General features: G+C 44.5%; 1 protein-coding gene across 1 annotated transcript; it reads right to left on the minus strand.

Annotated features, from left to right (window-relative positions):
• Window positions 1-7,011: 7,011 nt before the first annotated feature.
• Window positions 7,012-17,853, minus strand: ehd1a (EH-domain containing 1a). Its single transcript, XM_024428779.2, has 6 exons — window positions 17,317-17,853; window positions 14,565-14,662; window positions 13,081-13,322; window positions 10,315-10,485; window positions 9,748-9,912; window positions 7,012-7,929 (listed from the first exon to the last, which is right to left on the minus strand). The coding sequence occupies exons 1-6, from the start codon at window positions 17,703-17,705 to the stop codon at window positions 7,390-7,392; spliced, it is 1,605 nt and encodes a 534-aa protein (XP_024284547.1). The 5' UTR covers window positions 17,706-17,853; the 3' UTR covers window positions 7,012-7,389.
• Between the last annotated feature and the right edge of the window lie 5,038 nt (window positions 17,854-22,891).

Consider the following 22,891-nt stretch of genomic DNA (forward strand, 5'->3'; position numbering starts at 1 on the left):
ATCTGGTCATTGCGCAACACCCTTTTTACTTTTTAAGACACTTTATGTTGATGTTTCCTTAATTTTGGCAGATACCTGCATGTGCTTGTGATAAACTTAAGCTACCTGCCTCCTCTTGTGGTCCTTTACAATAAACACTTGCTGCACCCTGTGCTTGAAACCAGCTCTCTGTCTCCCATCGTGTTCATTACACTCCCAGTACAGCGACCCAGGTGGCTTCCTCTTCATCACCTACACCTCACAGGACATGTCCAGAGGGGATGTGAATGCTACCCATCCCCGCTGAGCCCAAACTATGGGCTCCTTCTTCACTGTCTGAAAGATCTGTCCTCACCTTGCTTCCTCTCTTTCACTGCACTGATCTGGAAGAACTCTCCAGGTGAAGCCAGTCCAGGCAATGATGAGCTTCCACCATATTGTTTTCACCTGTCAAGTCTTTGACGAGGAAGTGACAGTGTAGGGGAAGAAAGGTTGGATTTTCAATCAATTGAGATTAAACTATGGGTTCTGTTCTCCCAGCCTTCTACCTGATGAATGGCCTGTGAATCACTGTACTGCACCTCCGTCCTTCTCTTGGTTAGTTTCTGACCCGTTCCTGCTCTGCCGGAGTTGGACTGAGATGATTGGACTCTATTTGATTTATTGATTTATTCAATGAGATTTAAGAAATAGAAAGAAACCTCTATAATAACTCTCTAATAATTGAGCAAAATATCAATAGAGATCATTAGCGTAACAGCAGAGAGAAATAGGTTGAAGAGGGATGTCCTAGCTTGTGGGTACTCACCCTGACACAAGTGAAATTCCCTCCTGTTGGGATATTGTATCACCTCCAGGAACCACTGAGGTCTGTTGGGTGATCTGGGGTCCCTCCCAAAGAAACATGTTGAAACTTGCATACTCCTTGCATACTCGCTCCTCCTCTCCTTCTCAAAACCCATTGGAGGAGAAGGTCAGAGGGGCGGGAACTTTGGCTTTCAAATCAAATGGGTTTTGTGAAGGAGACGAGGAAATAGGACGCGAGGAGTATGCAATTAAGATCATCCCATCGTCTGGTCTTACGTTTTAGCACGTAGCTCCTTTAAGCTCTCCTTTCTGTCTTCCTCATAAAACATTATCATCCCTTTCTGTCTTCCTCATGAAACATTATCATCCCTTTCTGTCTTCCTCATGAAACATTATCATTCCTTTCTGTCTTCCTCATAAAACATTATCATTCCTTTCTGTCTTCCTCATGAAACATCATTCCTTTCTGTCTTCCTCATAAAACATTATCATTCCTTTCTGTCTTCCTCATGAAACATTATCATTCCTTTCTGTCTTCCTCATAAAACATTATCATTCCTTTCTGTCTTCCTCATAAAACATTATCATTCCTTTCTGTCTTCCTCATAAAACATTATCATTCCTTTCTGTCTTCCTCATAAAACATTATCATTCCTTTCTGTCTTGCTCATGAAACATTATCATTCCTTTCTGTCTTCCTCATAAAACATTATCATTCCTTTCTGTCTTGCTCATGAAACATTATCATTCCTTTCTGTCTTGCTCATGAAACATTATCATTCCTTTCTGTCTTCCTCATGAAACATCATTCCTTTCTGTCTTCCTCATAAAACATTATCATTCCTTTCTGTCTTCCTCATGAAACATTATCATTCCTTTCTGTCTTCCTCATAAAACATTATCATTCCTTTCTGTCTTCCTCATAAAACATTATCATTCCTTTCTGTCTTCCTCATGAAACATTATCATTCCTTTCTGTCTTGCTCATGAAACATTATCATTCCTTTCTCTCTTCCTCTGTTATTACACACGTTACAAGTTTGACAAAGTGTTACATGTGTTATTATTAGATGTGTTCATGTTGTATATCTGTGTTTTGTAAAATTCAATCTAATTGAAATTCCTAAATGAACTCCGTCCTTTTAGTGTATACTATGGTTTGATTTTTGGCTAGTCAAACAAGCTTGTAATTTACTATTCCCCATCCTGACAGCCTTGTGATCATGTAACAACATGTCTTTTTTTGTTCAAGGACACAAAGTCATGACTTCACATGCATCACCCGAATCTCAGTAACTTCAGAGAGTCATGAGTTATATTAGTCATGTGTGGGAAAGAGGGATAGCTAGTCAGTTGTACAACTGAATGCCTTCAACTGAAATGTGTCTTGTGCATTTAACCCAACCCTTCTGAATCAAAGAGGTGGGGGGGGGGTGCCTTAATCGACATCTTTGGCACTGGGAAAACAGTGGGTTAACTGCCTTGCTCAGAACTACAGATTTTATGTTGTCAGCTCAGGGATTCGATCCAGCAACCTTTTTCCTTACTGGCCCAATGCTCTAACCACTAGGCTACCTGCTGCCTGTATGGTTACTGGAACTAGACATGTGCCCCAGACATACCATCTCTCTCTCTCACACACACACACACGTGTTACAAACCCCCTGGCTGCTTCTAGTGCCATTTTGAAGTAGTCGACTGGGTGGGATTTTATATGGGTTAAAGACGGATCACATAATTCCATCCAGGTCATCAGGAGGGATCAGCCAATGAATGATACTGGTGAGGAAACATTCCATAACTGCAGGTGGCAGTAAGTCGCCAACCTTGGCTTTATACCTGTTCTAACAACACACTATAGATGGCAGTGCACCCTTTCAGTTGGTTTGCCAACTCATAGAAGTAGTAGAAGAAGAAAATGTATTTATTTCAAAATGATGTGCAACATCAATGGCCTCAATGGCACTGCCCATGCTCTCACAGACGGCATAGTGGAACCGATACAATGTTGCAATGTCTATCTAGGTCTATGGGGCCGAGGTACTTTCAGATAAGCACAGAATGACAGTGACGCAGAAATGGACTGATGGAGGTAGAGAGAAAGAGAAGGAGAGAGAGAGACAGCTTTACAAACAGGGGTAGAGAGAGACAGCCTTACAAACAGGGGTAGAGAGAGACAGCTTTACAAACAGGGGTAGAGAGAGACAGCTTTACAAACAGGGGTAGAGAGAGACAGCCTTACAAACAGGGGTAGAGAGACAGCTTTACAAACAGGGGTAGAGAGAGACAGCTTTACAAACAGGGGTAGAGAGACACAGGGGAAGAGAAAGACAGAGGGAGAGAGACAGGGGAAGAGAAAGACAGAGGGAGAGAGACAGGGGAAGAGAAAGACAGACAGGGAGAGAGAGACAGGGGAGGGAGAGAGAGAGACAAACAGGGGTAGAGAGAGACAGCTTTACAAACAGGGAAGAGAGACAGAAAGACAGAGGGAGAGAGAAACAGGGGAAGAGAAAGACAGACAGGGAGAGAGAGGGAAGAGAAAGACAGAGGGAGAGAGACAAACAGGGGAAGAGAAAGACAGAGGGGTAGAGAGACAGGGGAAGAGAAAGACAGAGGGAGAGAGACAGGGGAAGAGAAAGACAGAGGGAGAGAGACAGGGGAAGAGAAAGACAGAGGGGTAGAGAGACAGGGGGTAGAGAAAGACAGAGGGAGAGAGACAGGGGAAGAGAAAGACAGAGGGAGAGAGACAGGGGGTAGAGAAAGACAGAGGGGTAGAGAGACAGGGGAAGAGAAAGACAGAGGGAGAGAGACAGGGGAAGAGAAAGACAGAGGGAGAGAGACAGGGGAAGAGAAAGACAGAGGGAGAGACACAGGGGAAGAGAAAGACAGAGGGAGAGAGACAGGGGAAGAGAAAGACAGAGGGAGAGAGACAGGGGAAGAGAAAGACAGAGGGAGAGAGACAGGGGAAGAGAAAGACAGAGGGAGAGAGACAGGGGAAGAGAAAGACAGAGGGAGAGAGACAGGGGAAGAGAAAGAGAGGCAGTCGGAGGATAAGGGTTGAGTTAAGAGGACGATATGCACATCGACTCACTTCACACCACCGTAGCCATTCTAGCACCCTTTGCACAATGTGGTCGAAAACTGAAATACTGCTTTTGAAGAGTGGTTTAAACCGGACAACTGGGTGGGTCTCTCTCGGCTGTACATTCAGGCCATGGTGGAGTCAATGTTATGAGTGGCAAGGTTATTTTTGACATACTCTACTGTGCATGGCGTGTTATCTGTTCTATTTAATCAAGTGTGTGAAGAACACAGAGCGATGCTAAGGAAGATTTGTGAAATGGCTAATTAGTGTCTTGTCACATGTCTTACATAATGTGCTGTTGGTTTACTTTAGAATACTGATAGCTTTATACTACTACTGTTATTATGATGACTTTGAAGTATAGAAGCAAGATCATTTGAGCGATTAACAGATTGTTCTAGTTTAAGTGTGCTGTACAGATACTTTCAACACAGACATACAGTAGCCCATTACAAACACATCACCAAACACTGGATTGATGGAAACTTTTGAAACAGTATCTCACCCATATCCATTACTCACAAGAGGAACTATAGCATTTACAGGTCAGTCAGCAGAACAGTAACATATACATCGTGTGTAGGAATAACTCAAGAGATTGCCCAAGTCCCAATCAAAATGAAAACAGTGTAAACCAGTTCAAACCTAATCCTGTCTCACCAGAGGCATGTTGTTGGGATCATGTGGAACAGGGTCAGAGCATAACAGAGTAACACACAGTCTGAGTTTCATGCTGGGCCCCTAGCTGAGGGTTTGACACAAGGCGTGTGTGTTTGATGCTAGCGAAAGATAACATAAACCCCCAAAATCAGGTTCTAAAGGGGATAAAGATGCAGACAAATTCCAAGCTGTCATGGAGACACAAAGGAAACATAGAAGAAATCAAGTGCAGTCACCATTGTGCAGTAGGTATAACCTTTGTGTGTAATGGGCATCAAGTTCAAATATTAAGCGGTGCAACAGAGCACAAAAACAAGCTTCAAGGTGTAAAGACACAGCTGCTTCTACAGATGTAAAATAACCCACATGCTGCATTCAAACAGCAGATGAGCCTGCCATACATGCACCGACTAACACACAGGAAATCAGATCAGAGTACCTCTGCGTAACTCATCATAATGGTATGTGAGTTGTGAAAAAGTAAACATTGTCAAGTGCAATCAATCAAGTACATAAACTCAGCAAAAACAGAAACGTCCTCACTGTCAACTGCGTTTATTTTCAGCAAACTTAACATGTGTAAATATTTGTTTGAACATAAGATTCAACAGAGACATAAACTGAACAAGTTCCACAAACATGTGACTAACAGAAATGGAATAATGTGTCCCTGAACAAAGGGGGGGTCAAAATCAAAATAAGTCAGTATTTGGTGTGGCCACCAGCTGCATTAAGTACTGCAGTGCATCTCCTCCACATGGACCGCAACAGATTTGATAGTTCTTGCTGTGAGATGTTACCCCACTCTTCCACCAAGGCGCCTGCACGTTCCCGGACATTTCTGTGGGGAATGGCCCTAGCCCTCACCCTCCGAACAAACAGGTCCCAGACGTGCTCAATGGGATTGAGATCCAGGCTCTTCGCTGGCCATTGCAGAACACTGACATTCCTGTCTTGCAGGAAATCACGCACAGAACGAGCAGTATGGCTGGTGGCATTGTCATGCTGGAGGGTCACGTCAGGATGAGCCTGCAGGAAGGGTACCACATGAGGGAGGAGGATGTCTTTCCTGTAACGCACAGCGTTGAGATTGCCTGCAATGACAACAAGCTCAGTCAGATGACGCTGTGACACACAGCCAGACTATGACGGACCCTCCACCTCGATCCCGCTCCAGAGTACAGGCCTTATTCCTTCGACGATAAACGCAAATCCGACTATCACCCCTGGTGAGACAAAACCGCGACTCGTCAGTGAAGAGCACCTTTTGCCAGTCCTGTCTGGTCCAGCGACGGTGGGTTTGTGCCCATTGGCGATGTTGTTGCCGGTGAGGACCTGCCTTACAACAGGCCTACAAGCCCTCATTCCAGCCTCCGGCGGACAGTCTGAGCACTGATGGAGGGATTGTGCGTTCCTGGTGCAACTCGGGCAGTTGTTGCTATCCTGTACCTGTCCCGCAGGTGTGATGTTCGGATGTACCGATCCTGTGCAGGTGTTGTTACACGTGGTCTGCCATTGCGAAGACGATCAGCTGTCCGTCGTCTCCCTGTACTGCTGTCTTAGGCGTCTCACAGTACAGACATTGCAATTTATTGCCCTGGACACATCTGCAGTCCTCATGCCTCCTTGCAGCATGCCTAAGGCACATTCACGCAGATGAGCAAGGACCCTGGGCATCTTTCTTTTGGTGTTTTTCAGTCAGTAGAAAAGGCCTCTTTAGTGTCCTAAGTTTACAGAACTATGACCTGAATTGCCTACCTTCTGTAAGCTGATCGTGTCTTAACAACCATCCCACAGGTGCATGTTCATTAATTGATGGTTCAAGCATGGGAAACAGTGTTCAAACACTTTACAATGAAGATCTGTGAAGTTATTTGGATTTTTACTAATTATCTTTGAAAGACAGGGTCCTGAAAAAGGGACATTTTCATTTGCTGAGTTTAGTTTGTTGAGTGGAAGTGTAAACATTTGGTTACTCTCTCAAGTGCTCACAGTTTGAATCAAATATATGGAAATAAGAAAATTTGAATTATGCTAAACTGGCACATCTAGACATGCCAACAATATCTAGGGTTGAGGTGAAACCAGTCTAGTAGTTTAAAACCTGCTTTTGAAAGCTTCAATAGTTTCAACCCAAAAGTTTCTCTTTATATATGTCAAAGTTCTGGAACTTTCTCAACTGTGCTTCCAGATTTCTAAATGATCTCCACATGTTCACCATGAATGTGTTCCAGAATCTCATAATCACTTCCTTCTTTCTCTGTCAGTATCTTCAGTTGATCAGTAGGCCTACAGCTGTATCTCTACACCCTTGGTCAAAACATATTTAACAAGCAGATACATAAGTGGAGTCCTGTCCTCAGGTGCTTGTGTCCAGCTCAGCTGACAGTGACCGGTTCTCACCTACAGGGGGTACTTATGTATTCAATTCAATATAGGTAGACATTTCAAAATAAGAGTTTCCAACATACACTACTTAATTGGGATAAATTAAATGTTTATTAAATGGGAGAAAATAATCAAACGGAAGCATTTGAAAACATCTCATAGTAAACTGACAGGAAATACAAAAATATAGATAAAACAATTCTAAGTTAGAATCTTTTTTCTCCAAAAAGAACAAGTTCATTATGTTTCTTTGGATCAACATATGGACAGTATATTTTAAATGTCTTTAACCCGTTTCCCATCTCCTCACGCAGCATCAACACATTATGTTGCATTACTCTCCACCCGCCCAACCCTCCCTCAGCAAATATTCATTAACATTTCCCCCACAACGCAAAACAAGCCCTCCCTAACCCAGCCCTCCCCAGGTTCATCAGATTGCATTTCCCCCCCTTCCTCCCAGCCCCACATCACTCTCCCATATCAATCTCCTGGTGGCGTTTAGAAGGTGGCACCAGGTGTTCCGGAAGTTTACCCGGCAGCTCATGTCCCTCCAGCTTCACTCTGATCAGGTGATTGGCCAACGCAAACTCCTCGTCGTCTAGGTAACCATCCTTATCCACGTCGGCCAGCTTCCAGATCTTGCCCAGGACCGTGTTGGGCAGCTTGGACTTCACCATCTCCTTCTTGGCTGCCGCGCCCGACACTTTACCATTGATCGGTGACAGCGTGTAGAAAATCTCATCGTACGAAGGTTTGTCCCGGGCCACCACCCACTCCAGCTCATCGATGCCTTCCCCGGCACCCTCTCCGTAGCCGTGACCGAAGGGGCCAGACATGGTGCCCTCAAAGGCACCTCCGTGGACAGCCTGGCTGGGCATGGCGGCTTCCTCCTGGCGGACCAGGGTCATGAGGCGAGCGATGTCGTTGGCCAACATGTCCTCCACAGCCTCCAGTAGCTTGGGCTTCATGGTAGGGAACTTAGAGAAGTCGTGGCCAGCCAGGAGCTCCTACAGAGACGAGAGAGAGTGGAGATATATACTATACTGCTCTAAAAAAATAAAGGGAACACTAAAATAACACATCCTAGATCTGAATGAATTAAATATTCTTATTAAATACTTTTTTCTTTACATAGTTGAATGTGCTGACAACAAAAATCACACAAATTATCAAAGGAAATCAAATTTATCAACCCATGGAGGTCTGGATTTAGAATCACACTCAAAATTAAAGTGGAAAACCACACTACAGGCTGATCCAACTTTGATGTAATGTCCTTAAAACAAGTCAAAATGAGGCTCAGTAGTGTGTGTGGCCTCCACGTGCCTGTATGACCTCCCTACAACGCCTGGGCATGCTCCTGATGAGGTGGCGGATGGTCTCCTGAGGGATCTCCTCCCAGACCTGGACTAAAGCATCCGCCAACTCCTGGACAGTCTGTGGTGCAACGTGGCGTTGGTGGATGGAGCGAGACATGATGTCCCAGATGTGCTCAATTGGATTCAGGTCTGGGGAACGGGCGGGACAGTCCATAGCATCAATGCCTTCCTCTTGCAGGAACTGCTGACACACTCCAGCCACATGAGGTCTAGCATTGTCTTGCATTAGAAGGAACCCAGGGCCAACCGCACCAGCATATGGTCTCACAAGGGGTCTGAGGATCTCATCTCGGTACCTAATGGCAGTCAGGCTACCTCTGGCAAGCACATGGAGGGCTGTACGGCCCCCCAAAGAAATGCTACCCCACACCATGACTGACCCACCGCCAAACCGGTCAAGCTGGAGGATGTTGCAGGCAGCAGAAAGTTGTGATAGAGTCGGTAGACACCGTTGACATCTGTCACATGTGCTCAGTATGAACCTGCTTTCATCTGTGAAGAGCACAGGGCGCCAGTGGCGAATTTGCCAATCTTGGTGTTCTCTGGCAAATGCCAAACGTCCTGCACGGTGTTGGGCTGTAAGCACAACCCCCACCTGTGGACGTCGTGCCCTCATACCACCCTCATGGAGTCTGTTTCTGACCGTTTGAGCATGCACATTTGTGGCCTACTGGAGGTCATTTTGCAGGGCTCTGGCAGTGCTCCTCCTGCTCCTCTTTGCACAAAGGCGGAGGTAGCGGTCCTGCTGCTGTGTTGTTGCCCTCCTACGGCCTCCTCCACGTCTCCTGATGTACTGGCCTGTCTCCTGGTAGCTCCTCCATGCTCTGGAAACTACACTGACAGACACAGCAAACCTTCTTGCCACAGCTCGCATTGATGTGCCATCCTGGATGAGCTGCACTACCTGAGCCACTTGTGTGGGTTGTAGACTCTGTCTCATGCTACCACTAGAGTGAAAGCACCGCCAGCATTCAAAAGTGACCAAAACATCAGCCAGGAAGCATAGGAAGTGAGAAGTGGTCTGTGGTCACCACCTGCAGAACCACTCCTTTATTGGGGGTGTCTTGCTAATTGCCTATAATTTCCACCTATTGTCTATTCCATTTGCACAACAGCATGTGAAATTTATTGTCAATCAGTGTTGCTTCCTAAGTGGACAGTTTGATTTCACAGAAGTGTGATTGACTTGGAGTTACATTGTGTTGTTTAAGTGTTCCCTTTATTGTTTTGAGCAGTGTATGTTAAAGGTCTGACATCAGTAACAAATAATATATTCATCATTGGATGGTCTTCATTACTTCAACAACATAATACAGAGGACGGGATAAGACCTCAGTTTATAGAGTCACATTGATTAACCTCTGGTGTGTACCGAAAATATTCCAGCAACATTTCTCTGAGGAAACAAAGGCTAAACTAGATATTGATTCAGAGGCTCCATCTCACCTGCATCTTCTTGAGTTTAGGGAAGTCTCCAGGGGAGATCTGATGTTCCCTCTCTATCTTCAGGTACGTCTCTCCCAGGTTGGCGATCAGTTCCTTCTTCTTGTTCTCCTTTCCAAACACACTGGGCATCTCCTTCTTCAGAGAGATGATGATGTAGGCATGGACCTGGACAAAGGTTAAAAGTTCACACAACCTACAGAAACAAGCTATTGACCAGACTGACATTCTGCCATAATGAACCATCTAGTTGAGGATGTAGACATGGACAAGGGTTCAAACATCCTCGAGAAACTACCTGTTGGCCCACAACAAAACACTACTAGCTTTAACGCTGCTCCTTTCTGTAAAAGTGCCCTCTTGGATATTCCCTTATTCCAAGTCCCATTCTTTTAATTTAGCTTAAATAGAACGAGTAAATAATGGTGAGCGAGTGTTGCAGCTTTTCAATAATACATTAAAAAAATATATATGTTGCACCTCGACTCCCGTTGGTTGAGTGCCCTCCACTTCTTTCTCTTTTCCTATACCCCCATACATTCCTACAAACATCTGGACCCCTCCCCTCACCTTAGCCAGCCGTGCCCTTTTGATGAGGTCGTTGAGTTTCCGTATCGCTGCATTCCGGGGCAGCCCCTGGATGTCCTGGAACAAGTCCTGTTCCTCAGCCTCAAACAGCTTCCTGTTGTCAGCGATCAGGAGAGGCTGGGCCCAGAACGACCCGATGTACACCCTGACCACCTAAGGACCACAATACACATAAATCAATAAAGACAAAGACAAATAAATATATGGGCTCCTGAGTGGTGCAGCGGTCTAAGGCACTGCATCTCAGTGCTAGAGGTGTCACCAGACACCCTGGTTCTGTGGTGGTGTTTGTGGCTCAGCGGTCTAAGGCACTGCATCTCAGTGCTAGAGGCGTCACCAGACACCCTGGTTCTGTGGTGGTGTTTGTGGCTCAGCGGTCTAAGGCACTGCATCTCAGTGCTAGAGGCGTCACCAGACACCCTGGTTCTGTGGTGGTGTTTGTGGCTCAGCGGTCTAAGGCACTGCATCTCAGTGCTAGAGGCGTCACCAGACACCCTGGTTCTGTGGTGGTGTTTGTGGCTCAGCGGTCTAAGGCACTGCATCTCAGTGCTAGAGGCGTCACCAGACACCCTGGTTCTGTGGTGGTGTTTGTGGCTCAGCGGTCTAAGCATTAATGCTCAGCATTAACATCTGCTAACCATGTGTATGTGACAAATAAAATTTGATTTGATTTTTTTTATATCACAACTGGCCATGATCGGGAGTCCCATAGGGTGGCGCACAATTGGCCCAGCGTCGTCCAGGTTGGGGTTTGTCCGGGTTCGGCCGTCATTGTAAATAAGAATTTGTTCTTACCTGACTTGCCTAATTAAATAAATCAAACATATATACCGTACCAGTCAAAAGTTGGACACCTACTCATTCAAGGGTTTTTCTTTATTGTAGAATAATAGTGAAGACACCAAAACAATGAAATAACAAATATGGAATCATGTAGTAACCAAAAAGTGTTAAATCAAAATGTATTATATATTTGAGATTCTTCAAAGTAGCCACCCTTTGCACACTATTGGCATTCTCTCAACCAGCTTCATGAGGTAGTCACCTGGAATGCATTTCAATTAACAGGTGTGCCTTGCTAAAAGTTAATTTGTGGAATTTCTTTCCTTCTTAATGCGTTTGAGCCAATCAGTTGTGTTGTGACAAGGTAGGGTTGGTAAACAGAAGATAGCCCTATTTGGTAAAAGACCAAGTCTATATTATGGTAAGGACAGCTCAAATAAGAGAATAAGAGAAATGACAGTCCATCATTACTTTAAGACATGAAGGTCAGTCAATCCGGTAAAATTTCAAGAACTTCTAAAGTTTCTTCAAGTGCAGTCGCAAAAACCATCAAGCGCTATGATGAAACTGGCTCTCATGGAGGACCACCACAGGAAAAGACCCAGAGTTACCTCTGCTGCTGAGGATACGTTCATTAGTTACCAACCTCAGAAATTGCAGCCCAAATAAATGCTTCACAAAGTTCAAGTAACAGACCTCTGAACAGTTAATGTTGAGATGAGACTGCGTGACATCAGGCCAAAGAAACCACTACTAAAGGACACCAATAAGAAGAGACTTGCTTGGGCCAAGAAACACAAGCAATGGACATTAGAGACAGGTGGAAATCTGTCCTTTGGTCTGATGAGTCCAAATGTGAGATTTTTGGTACCAACCACCATGCCTCTGTGAAACGCAGAGTAGGTGAATGGATGACTTCCGCATGTGTGGTTCCCACCGTGAAGCATGGAGGTGGTGGTGTGTGGGGGCTTTGCTAGTGACACTGAGGGTGATTTATTTAGAATTCAAGGCACACTTAACCAGCATGGCTACCACAGCATTCTACAGCGATACTCCATCCCATCTGGTTTGCGCTTAGTGGGACTATCATTTGTTTTTCAACAGGACAAAGACCCAACACACCTCCAGGCTGTGTAAGTGCGATTTGACCAAGAAGGAGAGTGATGGAGTGTTGCATCAGATGACCTGGCCTCCACAATCACCTGACCTCAACCCAATTGAGATGGTTTAGGATGAGTTGGACCGCAGAGTGAAGGAAAAGCAGCCAACAAGTGCTCAGCATGTGGGAACTCCTTCAAGACTGTTGGAAAAGCCTTCCAGGTGACTACCTCATGAAGCTGGTTGCTTTGGTTGCTACATGATTCCATGTGTTATTTCATAGTGATGTCTGCACTCTATTCTACAAATGTAGAAAATAGTAAAAATAAAGAAAAACCCTTGAATGACTAGGCGTGTCCAAACTTTTGACTGGTACTGTGTGTCTGAGATATAGATAAGTACTCAGATCCAAACTCATTGAGAAAAAACTAACATCCATGGGTGTGGGGTAGCATTTGCCGTAGCAAGGAGTCTGGGTAGCCAGGCACGGCCCCAGCAGGACCACAATGGAAATAAGTTGGTTGACTTTCCGGTAAACTTGACGGTACACTTCACATCCTTAATGTTTGTGCTGTAGTCTGATGACTAAGGCAACTCTATATGCATTTTAAATTGTCTGCATCTGAAATGGCATCCTATTCCCAAAATAGTGCGCTAATTTTGACCATGGCAAAGTAGTGTACTATATAGGGAAGAGAATGCCATTTGAAAGACCTGTGGACCCTGTTTAAAATAGGTGCACTATATAGGGAATAGGGTGCCATTTGGGAGACATGTGTGGACCCTGTTTAAAATAGGTGCACTATATAGGGAATAGGGTGCCATTTGGGACGCACTTGGTCGAAATGAATGTTTTTCAAATTTTACCTCGGGGGTGTTAATGATCTTTCCCAGCGACCACATGAGGGCGCCGTAGACCCTCATCAGCTGCTGCGTGTTGATCTGGTCAGCCTTGTTCAGCACCACGCGCATCTTGTCCTCGTGGTTCTTCAGGGCGCGGATCACCTCAGAGAACTCGTCTGAGATGTCCAGCTTGTGGGCGTCAAACAGGAGGATGATGCGGTCCACGCGCTCCGCAAACCACTCCAGTACCGCCGCAAAGTCATACCCTTCAGAGATGCAACGGGAGGAGGGTTATGGTGTACACACACACACACACACACAGCAATAATTATGTTGAGGAGGAACCCCAAATGAGACTGAGGAGAAAGATGAGATGTTGGAGACAAAATAAAGAGGAAAAGTGGGTTTGGGGTTTTGGATTGTGGTGTATTCTGAGGGTTGGACACGAGCATGATACTATAATTGACAATTACACACTGAAACTATAGACAATATATAACATGTTTCAAAACGTTGCTAATGCAGCGATGAGACAAGATCGTAATTGGGGGGGTGTAAAATACATACATATATAAAAATAAATAACGTATTCAGTTCCATCCTCTTTGACCTATTTAAAAAAACAACAGGAAACGGGCTGAAAAACAATTGGAACAGAGGCCTTTTGCTTTTCTGAACAGAAGTCTGGGGAGTTCTGGCACAGCGAGCCGAGGCTCTTTAAAAATAAAATAAAATAAAGAAATAGAGAATGATGGTTTTGATTGGTGCCGGTGTCATCTGATCTGAGAAGAATGCAGTCAGTCTGTCTAAAAATCTCATCTACGCAGCTGACCACACAACCAGCACCAGCTCTGCTGCACATGCATTGCAGGGGGACACTTTGTGAGTGCGTGTCGTGGGGGGGGACCAGGGGAAAGAGTGTGTGGGAGACAGTCTACCAAGTGTCCCCACAATGACAACTACACCACTCTCTACAGTCTACCCATGTTCAGGCCTTCCCCACTATCGCTGCACAATGCCAAGTGTTGCTTCTAACCCAGTCCCGGGGACGGTCATACTGCTGATGAACAATACAGTCAGCCCTGTGTGTGGAATCATAGCCGGTAGGAATGCGGTATTCCAGTATCACACCCCCCCGGTAGGATCCATCTCCCTCTTTCACTTGTAGGGGAAAAAACTGACCCAATAAAAGATGATTTTACAAAATCAGCAGAATCAGCCAATAAGGAAAATATTGGCGGAGCAATATCTGAAGAATGCAAAATAAGGGGATATGGGGAAATTCAGTCATCTCTAGTCAGCTTCCCTTCCTAGGACCAATGTCATACAAGACAGTTGGATTAGATGCACTCCTCTTGACAGAAAACATAAGTATTTGATACTATTCTCTCCTCTTAGGTGAGTTTTAAATGGCGTGTGTTAACTCTGACCTGCTTTGAGTGGTTGACACTGTCAGGCTTAACACATTTATTGAGATAACGGTGATATATTGTTCGTGTGTGGCTGACCTCTGCTTATTCTCTGTTTCTCTCCTGACAAGATTCCAGGGGGATCGATGATACTGATGCTCTCCAGGACTGGGTTGGGCATCTGAGCACACATAAATCTACAAGGAGAGAGAGGGAGAGAGAGAGAGGTGAGGATGTTGAAACTAAACTAGGCATTAATGTAGGCCCAAACTATGCTTCCAGTCAACCTGTCACTGCTGGAAATGGAAACTGAATGGTTTGACTGGAAGTGGAACGAAGCTCAATTCAAACAAGGAGAGAACTGTTTTCTGTTTGAGTTGAATGCTGCATCATTTCTTCAATTGTCCATAGAATAACCTTGATTCACTGTCCAAGCCCATACAACACATGATGTTGTCATCTTGCATTAGTCACCCCAAACAAAGGTTTTTCAACAAAGTTGGAGCAAACAATGACACAGATATAATCACATGTTTTGTATCTGGAGAGAGAGGGCAAGGTCAGTCAAACAGACAACTGCAGTTCCCTCAAGCAGGAACAAAGAAGGGGATTGTTACGCTTTACAATTTCTATTCCTTCTCAACCCAGAACTCTGCTGTCACACCGCTCCCTCGGGAACAGACATTCCCGGACACCGCTCCCTCGGGAACAGACATTCCCGGACACCGCTCCCTCGGGAACAGACTTTCCCGGACACCGCTCCCTCGGGAACAGACTTTCCCTCGGGAACAGACTTTCCCGGACACCGCTCCCTCGGGAACAGACTTTCCCAGACACCGCTCCCTCGGGAACAGACTTTCCCGGACATTATGCTACAGGCATTAGGTCACAAGACTACTAGAACTAAGCTCTTAACTTACATTTTGCCAGGAGAGCAGATCTATCCTACAACTGGAGAGGGGGAGGGAGAGAACCTTTAAGGCCAAACAACAAGTCAAAGAAATATGGGGGAGGGTGGGAGATCCTGTGGTAGAGTAGTATCATATTACAATGAGAATATTTGCCAAGTATAACAAAAACGTAAATTTTTCCACTTCAGCTTTTCGTATGTTATACATTCTGTGGCAGTCTGTCCAAGCCTTCCCGTTTATCTAACATTTTCCACACAACGCTCCACACAATTGGGCTAACCTCAGAATCTCTCTCCATCACACACTCAAACAGTAACTCACATCCTGCTGTCCCCCTCCTCACCCCGAGCCCCCACCAGGCAGACCTTCAACTTCCCAAAGTGAAGAAATACTATCAGCATTGCCATTCATTGTATGAGCGATGAGGACGTGGTGGAGTGTACTTCTGTGCAAGACAAGTAGGCCTGCGTACTTTACAACACATTTCACTTTGAGTGTTACTGGAAGCCCACATGCAGTAATGTGCAGTCAGTCAGTGTCCTGAAATAACAGGCTGAGTTCAGTAAAACGGAACCCCAACCCATTCCCGCTGACTCTTACTACTCCATCTCGGTTACAAAAGTCATCAGTCTTGTTGTGAAACAGCCCGTCTCATGGGCCTTGTGATGCCTTGTTCATCTCATCAATTAGCCTCTAAGCAAGGCTAATTATCAATTGACTCTCATTGACCTTCACGGCTATGAATCAACAAAAATCAATTGTACATATGCATCCTGGGTAATGTAGTACCCTAGAACAGGGATGAGGAGGAGTTTAATCCAGCATCAGTGTTGACCCATGTGTCTTGAGCTAGCATATGGCGGTGTGTGAGGCACCACAGCTAATCTGGGGTTGAGGAAATCCCCTATCGTCGCCAGGTTGAGCACAGGACTTCCTCCAAAACCCTTAGTCAGTCAGTCTGTGTCTCTCCAACATGGAGAGAGACAAGGCCAGGGTTATCAGACCATCTGTTTGAGTGCTGTGTATTGTGGTGCCAGCAAAGCTCTCACAGAGGGGAGATAGACCTTCTCTCTAGAAGATACTTCAGCAAAGGACACTACAATAAATACAACCTTGAAGGATTGTGTGTTTGAAGCCACAGAACAGACAGACAGACTAATCGACTGCTGTCATAATGCCACGTTGAACAACTGACTGTGGTGTCAGAATGCGCCATAGAGCAGTCTGGATTGCTGAATCACTTTGATGTATCATGATAATGAGTAACTCAACACACAAGACCAGCTGAGACCTGAGAAGCCATAGCCTAGATGCTGACTGACTGTGCTGTCACACTACCATAAAGAACATACCAGCACTGCAATTTGACTAGGATTTCCTAATGCCTCATAGCAGGCAGAAGCCTCAGTGAGAGTTGGCCAGCTGTTACTACTGATGTGGCAACTGTAGCCTGCCCTGGGGTGTGCAACTAAGGAGAAGACAGATAACACACTTTTGCCTGGCTACTCAAAACACAAACCATTATTTCCCATTTACCTTACAGTGCTGCTGCAGGCTAAACAGGCTAAACAATGCTGACAGACTAGGTCGTGACTATAGTTTAGATTAGGCTAGGTATTGTTATACTGTTCAAACAGCCCAAGGGGAAAAGGATGTCTCAACTTGGCAGGGTGACTTTTACAGGTGGGTTAACAGACATGGTGGATGGAACAGATACTACAATCTGTTGTGGTGATGAAATAAAGGGGAATGACAGGAGGAACAGTAGAGATCGTTTTGTTTCAAAGAGTCCCTACATGCAGAGGCTTGTGAGGGAGGTATTATGGAATGTTGAGAGAGGTGTTACCATAGAGATCCTATTAAATTCCTCATTTATGAGTGTCACCTGACAGCCATAAGCTCCCCTGGGGCCTGGGAATGTGGCATGAGTATTTATTTACCTGTTGAGGAACGCGTTACCAAATGCGTTGAGTTTGCGGAAGGGTTTTTTGGGGTCGACAACCAAGGCGTTTCCAGGTATCATCCCGTCCTGGTCACCGTGCATCACGGCTATGAATGAGTCTGTCGTCGGCTCGGGCCCTATCCTCATACCGGGAAAATCCTGCTCCATCAGGTGCCGAATAAAGGTGGTTTTCCCGGTCGAGTACTGACCGACCAAGAGAACCATGGGTTTGTTGTCGAAGTCGGCATCTTCGAGCGACGGTGAGTGAAAGTCGTGGAATTGGTAGGTGTCCTCCAGGGGAAAGAGTTTAGTCCGATATAGTTTTTTCAACCCTTGCGAAACATCCTGGAACTGTTCAGGCGTTTTTTTGTCCCTACTGCGGAACATGTTGAGCTGGTTTGACACAGCAGTGTCACTTTCGATCTGAAAACAAGAGAGAGATGGCGAAGTAGCTAGCGCAACTCTATCACATGCAACAGTAGGAGAGTAACATTAGCTAGAGATGCTAAAGTAGGCGAGGTCTGGAAGTGTTGATCGTTCCTCCTTCCTGACTAGCCAAACACGCCCCAGCTAGTTATTACTAGTAGCCAATCAACCGCCAAGCACAAATCCCACTCCATTACCTTGAGAATTAATGTATCTAGACAGCTATCTTTGTAGGAGTTGCAAGCGTAATTTAATTTTTTTTAAATATTTTTTTTATTAATATCAAATCAATACATAAAGCACATGAGGGAACACAAGCATACATAGATTACAAACAATGGACAATCGAGCTAGGGGCGGGGCTGGGGCGGGGCTAGGGGGTACAATATCCCATTACAATTACACAAGGACCTTAAGGGACATGCATATACTTACAATTCTAACAGCTTTTTTGTTAGTAGAGCATTTAACCGTCTTAAAATACAGTTCAATTTCTTTTTGTAGGGTACGAAAATGTGGTTTTCTGTTTGTAAATTTATATTTGTGTATATGAAATTTGGCCAAAAGAATAATGAAATTAATTACATAAAAATGATTCCGCTTATTTCTATTGTATGTAAAGAATCCAAACAGTACATCTCTCCACAATAGTGTAAAATCTTCATAAATGTGTTCAATTATAAACCTACTGATGTCACTGGCTGGCTGACACTTGCGTGTGTGTGAGACACGCAGGAAGCGGAAGTGGAATGTGAACGTCAAAATAAATGTCCCAGCGAAATAATGAAGTGCGTAGGCCTATGATTGCTCAAACTCATTCAGATGATGATGAGGAATCAGGATGAAGTAACAGCCAATTAATACCTGACTTCTCGTCGTCTCACCAAGTCTTGTGACAGCTGCTGCACATTGCTTGTTTGGCCTCCCTATTCTGCAATTCATTAAAAGATGGACTCAGCTTTATAGTGGCCCATCTGATAGCCAAAGAAAAATCTGCTGTGTGTATGATTGTGTGTGTGTGTGTGCGTGTTCATTGTTGGCCCAAATATGTGGTAGGCTGTGTTAAAGACCAGATACCGTGACAAGGAGAGACAATTACCATAAATACCAGTATCTTTATTGTGAAAAGAAACATTATACAAATACAGTAGAATTGAAAGTGCTATTCAAGTACATACAAGTACATAGACAACGTCACATACAGTAGATTTAGGTCTACACCGTGCATCCAGGGTGATGACCAGAGGTGTCTCTCCGCCCATAACAACAGCTCCACTGGAACTCTGAGCTATTCCATATGGAGATGCTGTTACAGCCAGCGAGCACCAGACACTGGAGCTACACTGCACCTTATCACACAGCCATAAACCCACAATATTCAACAGTAAACCATTTAAGTACTGTATCACAAGTCTCAAGGAGTCATGTCATATAATATGTGTGTGTGTGTGTGTGTGTGTGTGTGTGTGTGTGTGTGTGTGTGTGTGTGTGTGTGTGTGTGTGTGTGTGTGTGTGTGTGTGTGTGTGTGTGTTTTTTTGCTGGCCTATTGTTTAGGTAGCATCATTGCAGATAGGCTGTGATGTACAAAGACCAGATACAGTGAACAGGATACTTTATTGTGAAGGGTGCAATGTTACATCCACATTACAATGGAAAACACATTTCTAAGGATCCTGGAACTAAACACCTCCCTCTGCAACTAGATCCTGGACTTCCTGACGTGCCGCCCCCAGGTGGTGAGGGTAGGTAGCAACACATCTGCCACGCTGATCCTCAACACTGGAGCTCCACAGGAGTACGTGCTCAGTCCCCTCCTGTATTCCCTGTTCACCCACGACTCCAACACCATCATTAAGTTTGCAAACTTAATGATGGTGTTGGAGTCGTGGGTGAACAGGGAGTACAGGAGGGGACTGAGCATGCACCCCTGTGGAGCCCCACTGTTGTGTTGTCTGCAAACTTAATGATGGTGTAGGCCTGATCACCGACAACGACGAGACAGCCTATAGGGAGGTCAGAGACCTGGCTGGGTGGTGCCAGAATAACAACCTATCCCTCAACGTAATTAAGACTAAGGAGATGATTGTGGACTACAGGAAAAGGAGGACCGAGCACATCCCCATTCTCATCTACGGGGCTGTAGTGGAGCAGGTTGAGAGCTTCAAGTTCCTTGGTGTCCACATCAACAACCAACTAGAATGGTCCAAACACACCAAGACAGTCGTGAAGAGAGCACGACAAAGACTATTCCCCCTCAGGAAACTAAAAAGATTTTGCATGGGTCCTGAGATCCTCAAAAGGTTCTACAGCTGCAACATTGAGAGCATCTGTACTGTACTGGTTGCATCACTGCCTGGTACGGCAATTGCTCGGCCTCCGACCGCAAGGCACTTCAGAGGGTAGTGCGAACAGCCCAGTACATCACTGGGGCTAAGCTGCCTATCATCCAGGACCTATACACCAGGCGGTGTCAGAGGAAGGCCCTAAAAATTGTCAAAGACCTCAGCCACCCCAGTCATAGACTGTTCTCTCTACTACTGCATGGCAAGCGGTACCGGAGTGCCAAGTCTAGGACAAAAAGGCTTCTCAACAGTTTTTACCCCCAAGCCATAAGACTCCTGAACAGGTAATCAAATGGCTACCCAGACTGTTTGCATTGTGTGCCCCCCCAACCCCTCTTTTTACACTGCTGATACTCTCTGTTTATCATATATGCATAGTCACTTTAACCATATCTACATGTACATACTACCTCAATAAGCCTGACTAACCGGTGTCTGTATGTAGCCTCGCTACCTTTATAGCCTCACTACTGTATATAGCCTGTCTTTTTACTGTTGTTTTATTTCTTTACTTAACTATTGTTCACCTAACACCTTTGTTGCACTATTGGTTAGAACCTGTAAGTAAGCATTGCACTGTAAGGTCTACTACACCTGTTGTATTCGGGACACGTGACAAATAAACTTTGATTTGATTGTAGAATAATAGTGAAGACATCAAAACTATGAAATTAACACATGGAATCATGTAGTAACCAAAAAAGTGTTAAACAAGTCCAATATATTTCAGATGTTATATTCTTCAAAGTAGCCACCCTTTGCCTTGATGACAGCTTTGCACACTCTTGGCATTCTCTCAACCAACTTCACCTGGAATGCTTTTCCAACAGTCTTGAAGGAGTTCCCATATATGCTGAGCACTTGTTGGCTGCTTTTCCTTCACTCTGCGGTCCAACTCATCCCAAACCATCTCAATTTGGTTGAGGTCGGGTGATTGCGGACGCTAGGTCATCTGATGCAGCACTCCATCACTCTCCTTCTTGGTCAAATATCCCTTACACAGCCTGGAGGTGTGCTTGGTCATTGTCCTGTTGAAAAACAAATTATAGTCCCGCTAAGCGCAAACCAGATGGGATGGCGTATCGCTGCAGAATGCTGTGGTAGCCATGCTGGTTAAGTGTGCCTTGAATTCTAAATAAATCACAGACAGTGTCACTAGCAAAGCACCCCTACACCATCACACCTCCTCATTCATGCTTCATGGTGGAAACCCCACATGCAGAGATCATGCTTCAGAGACCGTGCTTCTACACCAGCATTGCTTGCTGTTTTGGGTTTTAGGCTGGGTTTCTGTACAGCACTTTGAGATATCAGCTGATGTACGAAGGGCTATATAAATAAATTTGATTTGATTTGATGATCCATTCACCTACTCTGCGCCTCACAAAGACATAGTGGTTGGAACCAAAAATCTCAAATTTGGACTCATCTAACCAAAGGACAGATTTCCACCGGTGTAATGTCCAATGCTCATGTTTCTTGGCCCAAGCAAGTCTCTTCTTCTTATTGGTGTCCTTCAGTCGTGGTTTCTTTGCAGCAATTCGATCATGAAGGCCTGATTCACGCATTCTCCTCTGAACAGTTGATGTTGAAATGTCTCTCCGCCCATAACAGCAGCTCCACTGGAACTCTGAGCTATTCCATATGGAGATGCTGTTACAGCCAGCGAGCACCAGACACTGGAGCTACACTGCACCTTATCACACAGCCATAAACCCACCATATTCAACACTAAACCATTTAAGTACTGTATCACAAGTCTCAAGGAGTCATGTCATGTAGTGTGAGATTAGACTGCCTCCTGTTGGTCAAGGACAATTACAACACAGAGCTTCAAAATTGATACATACATCATGTTGTTACTTTTTGATCTAGCTTTTTGCTAATTTTCAATACAGATTGTGTATCACTTATTATGGCAATAAAATCATGGTGATTATCTGAATGATAGAATATGACTAAAGGGCATGGTGATTATCTGAATGAAAGAATATGACTAAAGGGCATGGTGATTATCTGAATGAAAGAATATGACTAAAGGGCATGGTGATTATCTGAATGAAAGAATATGACTAAAGGACATGGTGATTATCTGAATGAAAGAGTATGACTAAAGGGCACGGTGATTATCTGAATGAAAGAATATGACTAAAGGGCATAGTGATTATCTGAATGAAAGAATATGACTAAAGGGCATGGTGATTATCTGAATGAAAGAATATGACTAAAGGACATGGTGATTATCTGAATGAAAGAGTATGACTAAAGGGCACGGTGATTATCTGAATGAAAGAATATGACTAAAGGGCATAGTGATTATCTGAATGAAAGAATATGACTAAAGGGCATGGTGATTATCTGAATGATAGAATATGACTAAAGGGCATGGTGATTATCTGAATGATAGAATATGACTAAAGGGCATGGTGATTATCTGAATGATAGAATATGACTAAAGGGCATGGTGATTATCTGAATGATAGAATATGACTAAAGGGCATGGTGATTATCTGAATGATAGAATATGACTAAAGGGCATGGTGATTATCTGAATGATAGAATATGACTAAAGGGCATGGTGATTATCTGAATGATAGAATATGACTAAAGGGCATGGTGATTATCTGAATGATAGAATATGACTAAAGGGCATGGTGATTATCTGAATGAAAGAATATGACTAAAGGGCATGGTGATTATCTGAATGATAGAATATGACTAAAGGGCATGGTGATTATCTGAATGATAGAATATGACTAAAGGGCATGGTGATTATCTGAATGATAGAATATGACTAAAGGGCA

Source organism: Oncorhynchus tshawytscha, linkage group LG08, assembly GCF_018296145.1.
Source record: "Oncorhynchus tshawytscha isolate Ot180627B linkage group LG08, Otsh_v2.0, whole genome shotgun sequence".
NCBI lineage: Eukaryota > Metazoa > Chordata > Actinopteri > Salmoniformes > Salmonidae > Oncorhynchus > Oncorhynchus tshawytscha.

Coding starts and splice junctions, on each gene's coding strand:
- ehd1a (XM_024428779.2), bottom strand. CDS start 17,705: ATGTTCCGCAGTAGGGACAAAAAAACGCCTGAACAGTTCCAGGATGTT. Junction 13,323..14,564: donor GAAACAGAGAATAAGCAGAG/GTCAGCCACACA, acceptor GCATCTCTGAAG/GGTATGACTTTGCGGCGGTA. Junction 9,913..10,314: donor AAAGGGCACGGCTGGCTAAG/GTGAGGGGAGGG, acceptor ACCTTTGTCCAG/GTCCATGCCTACATCATCAT.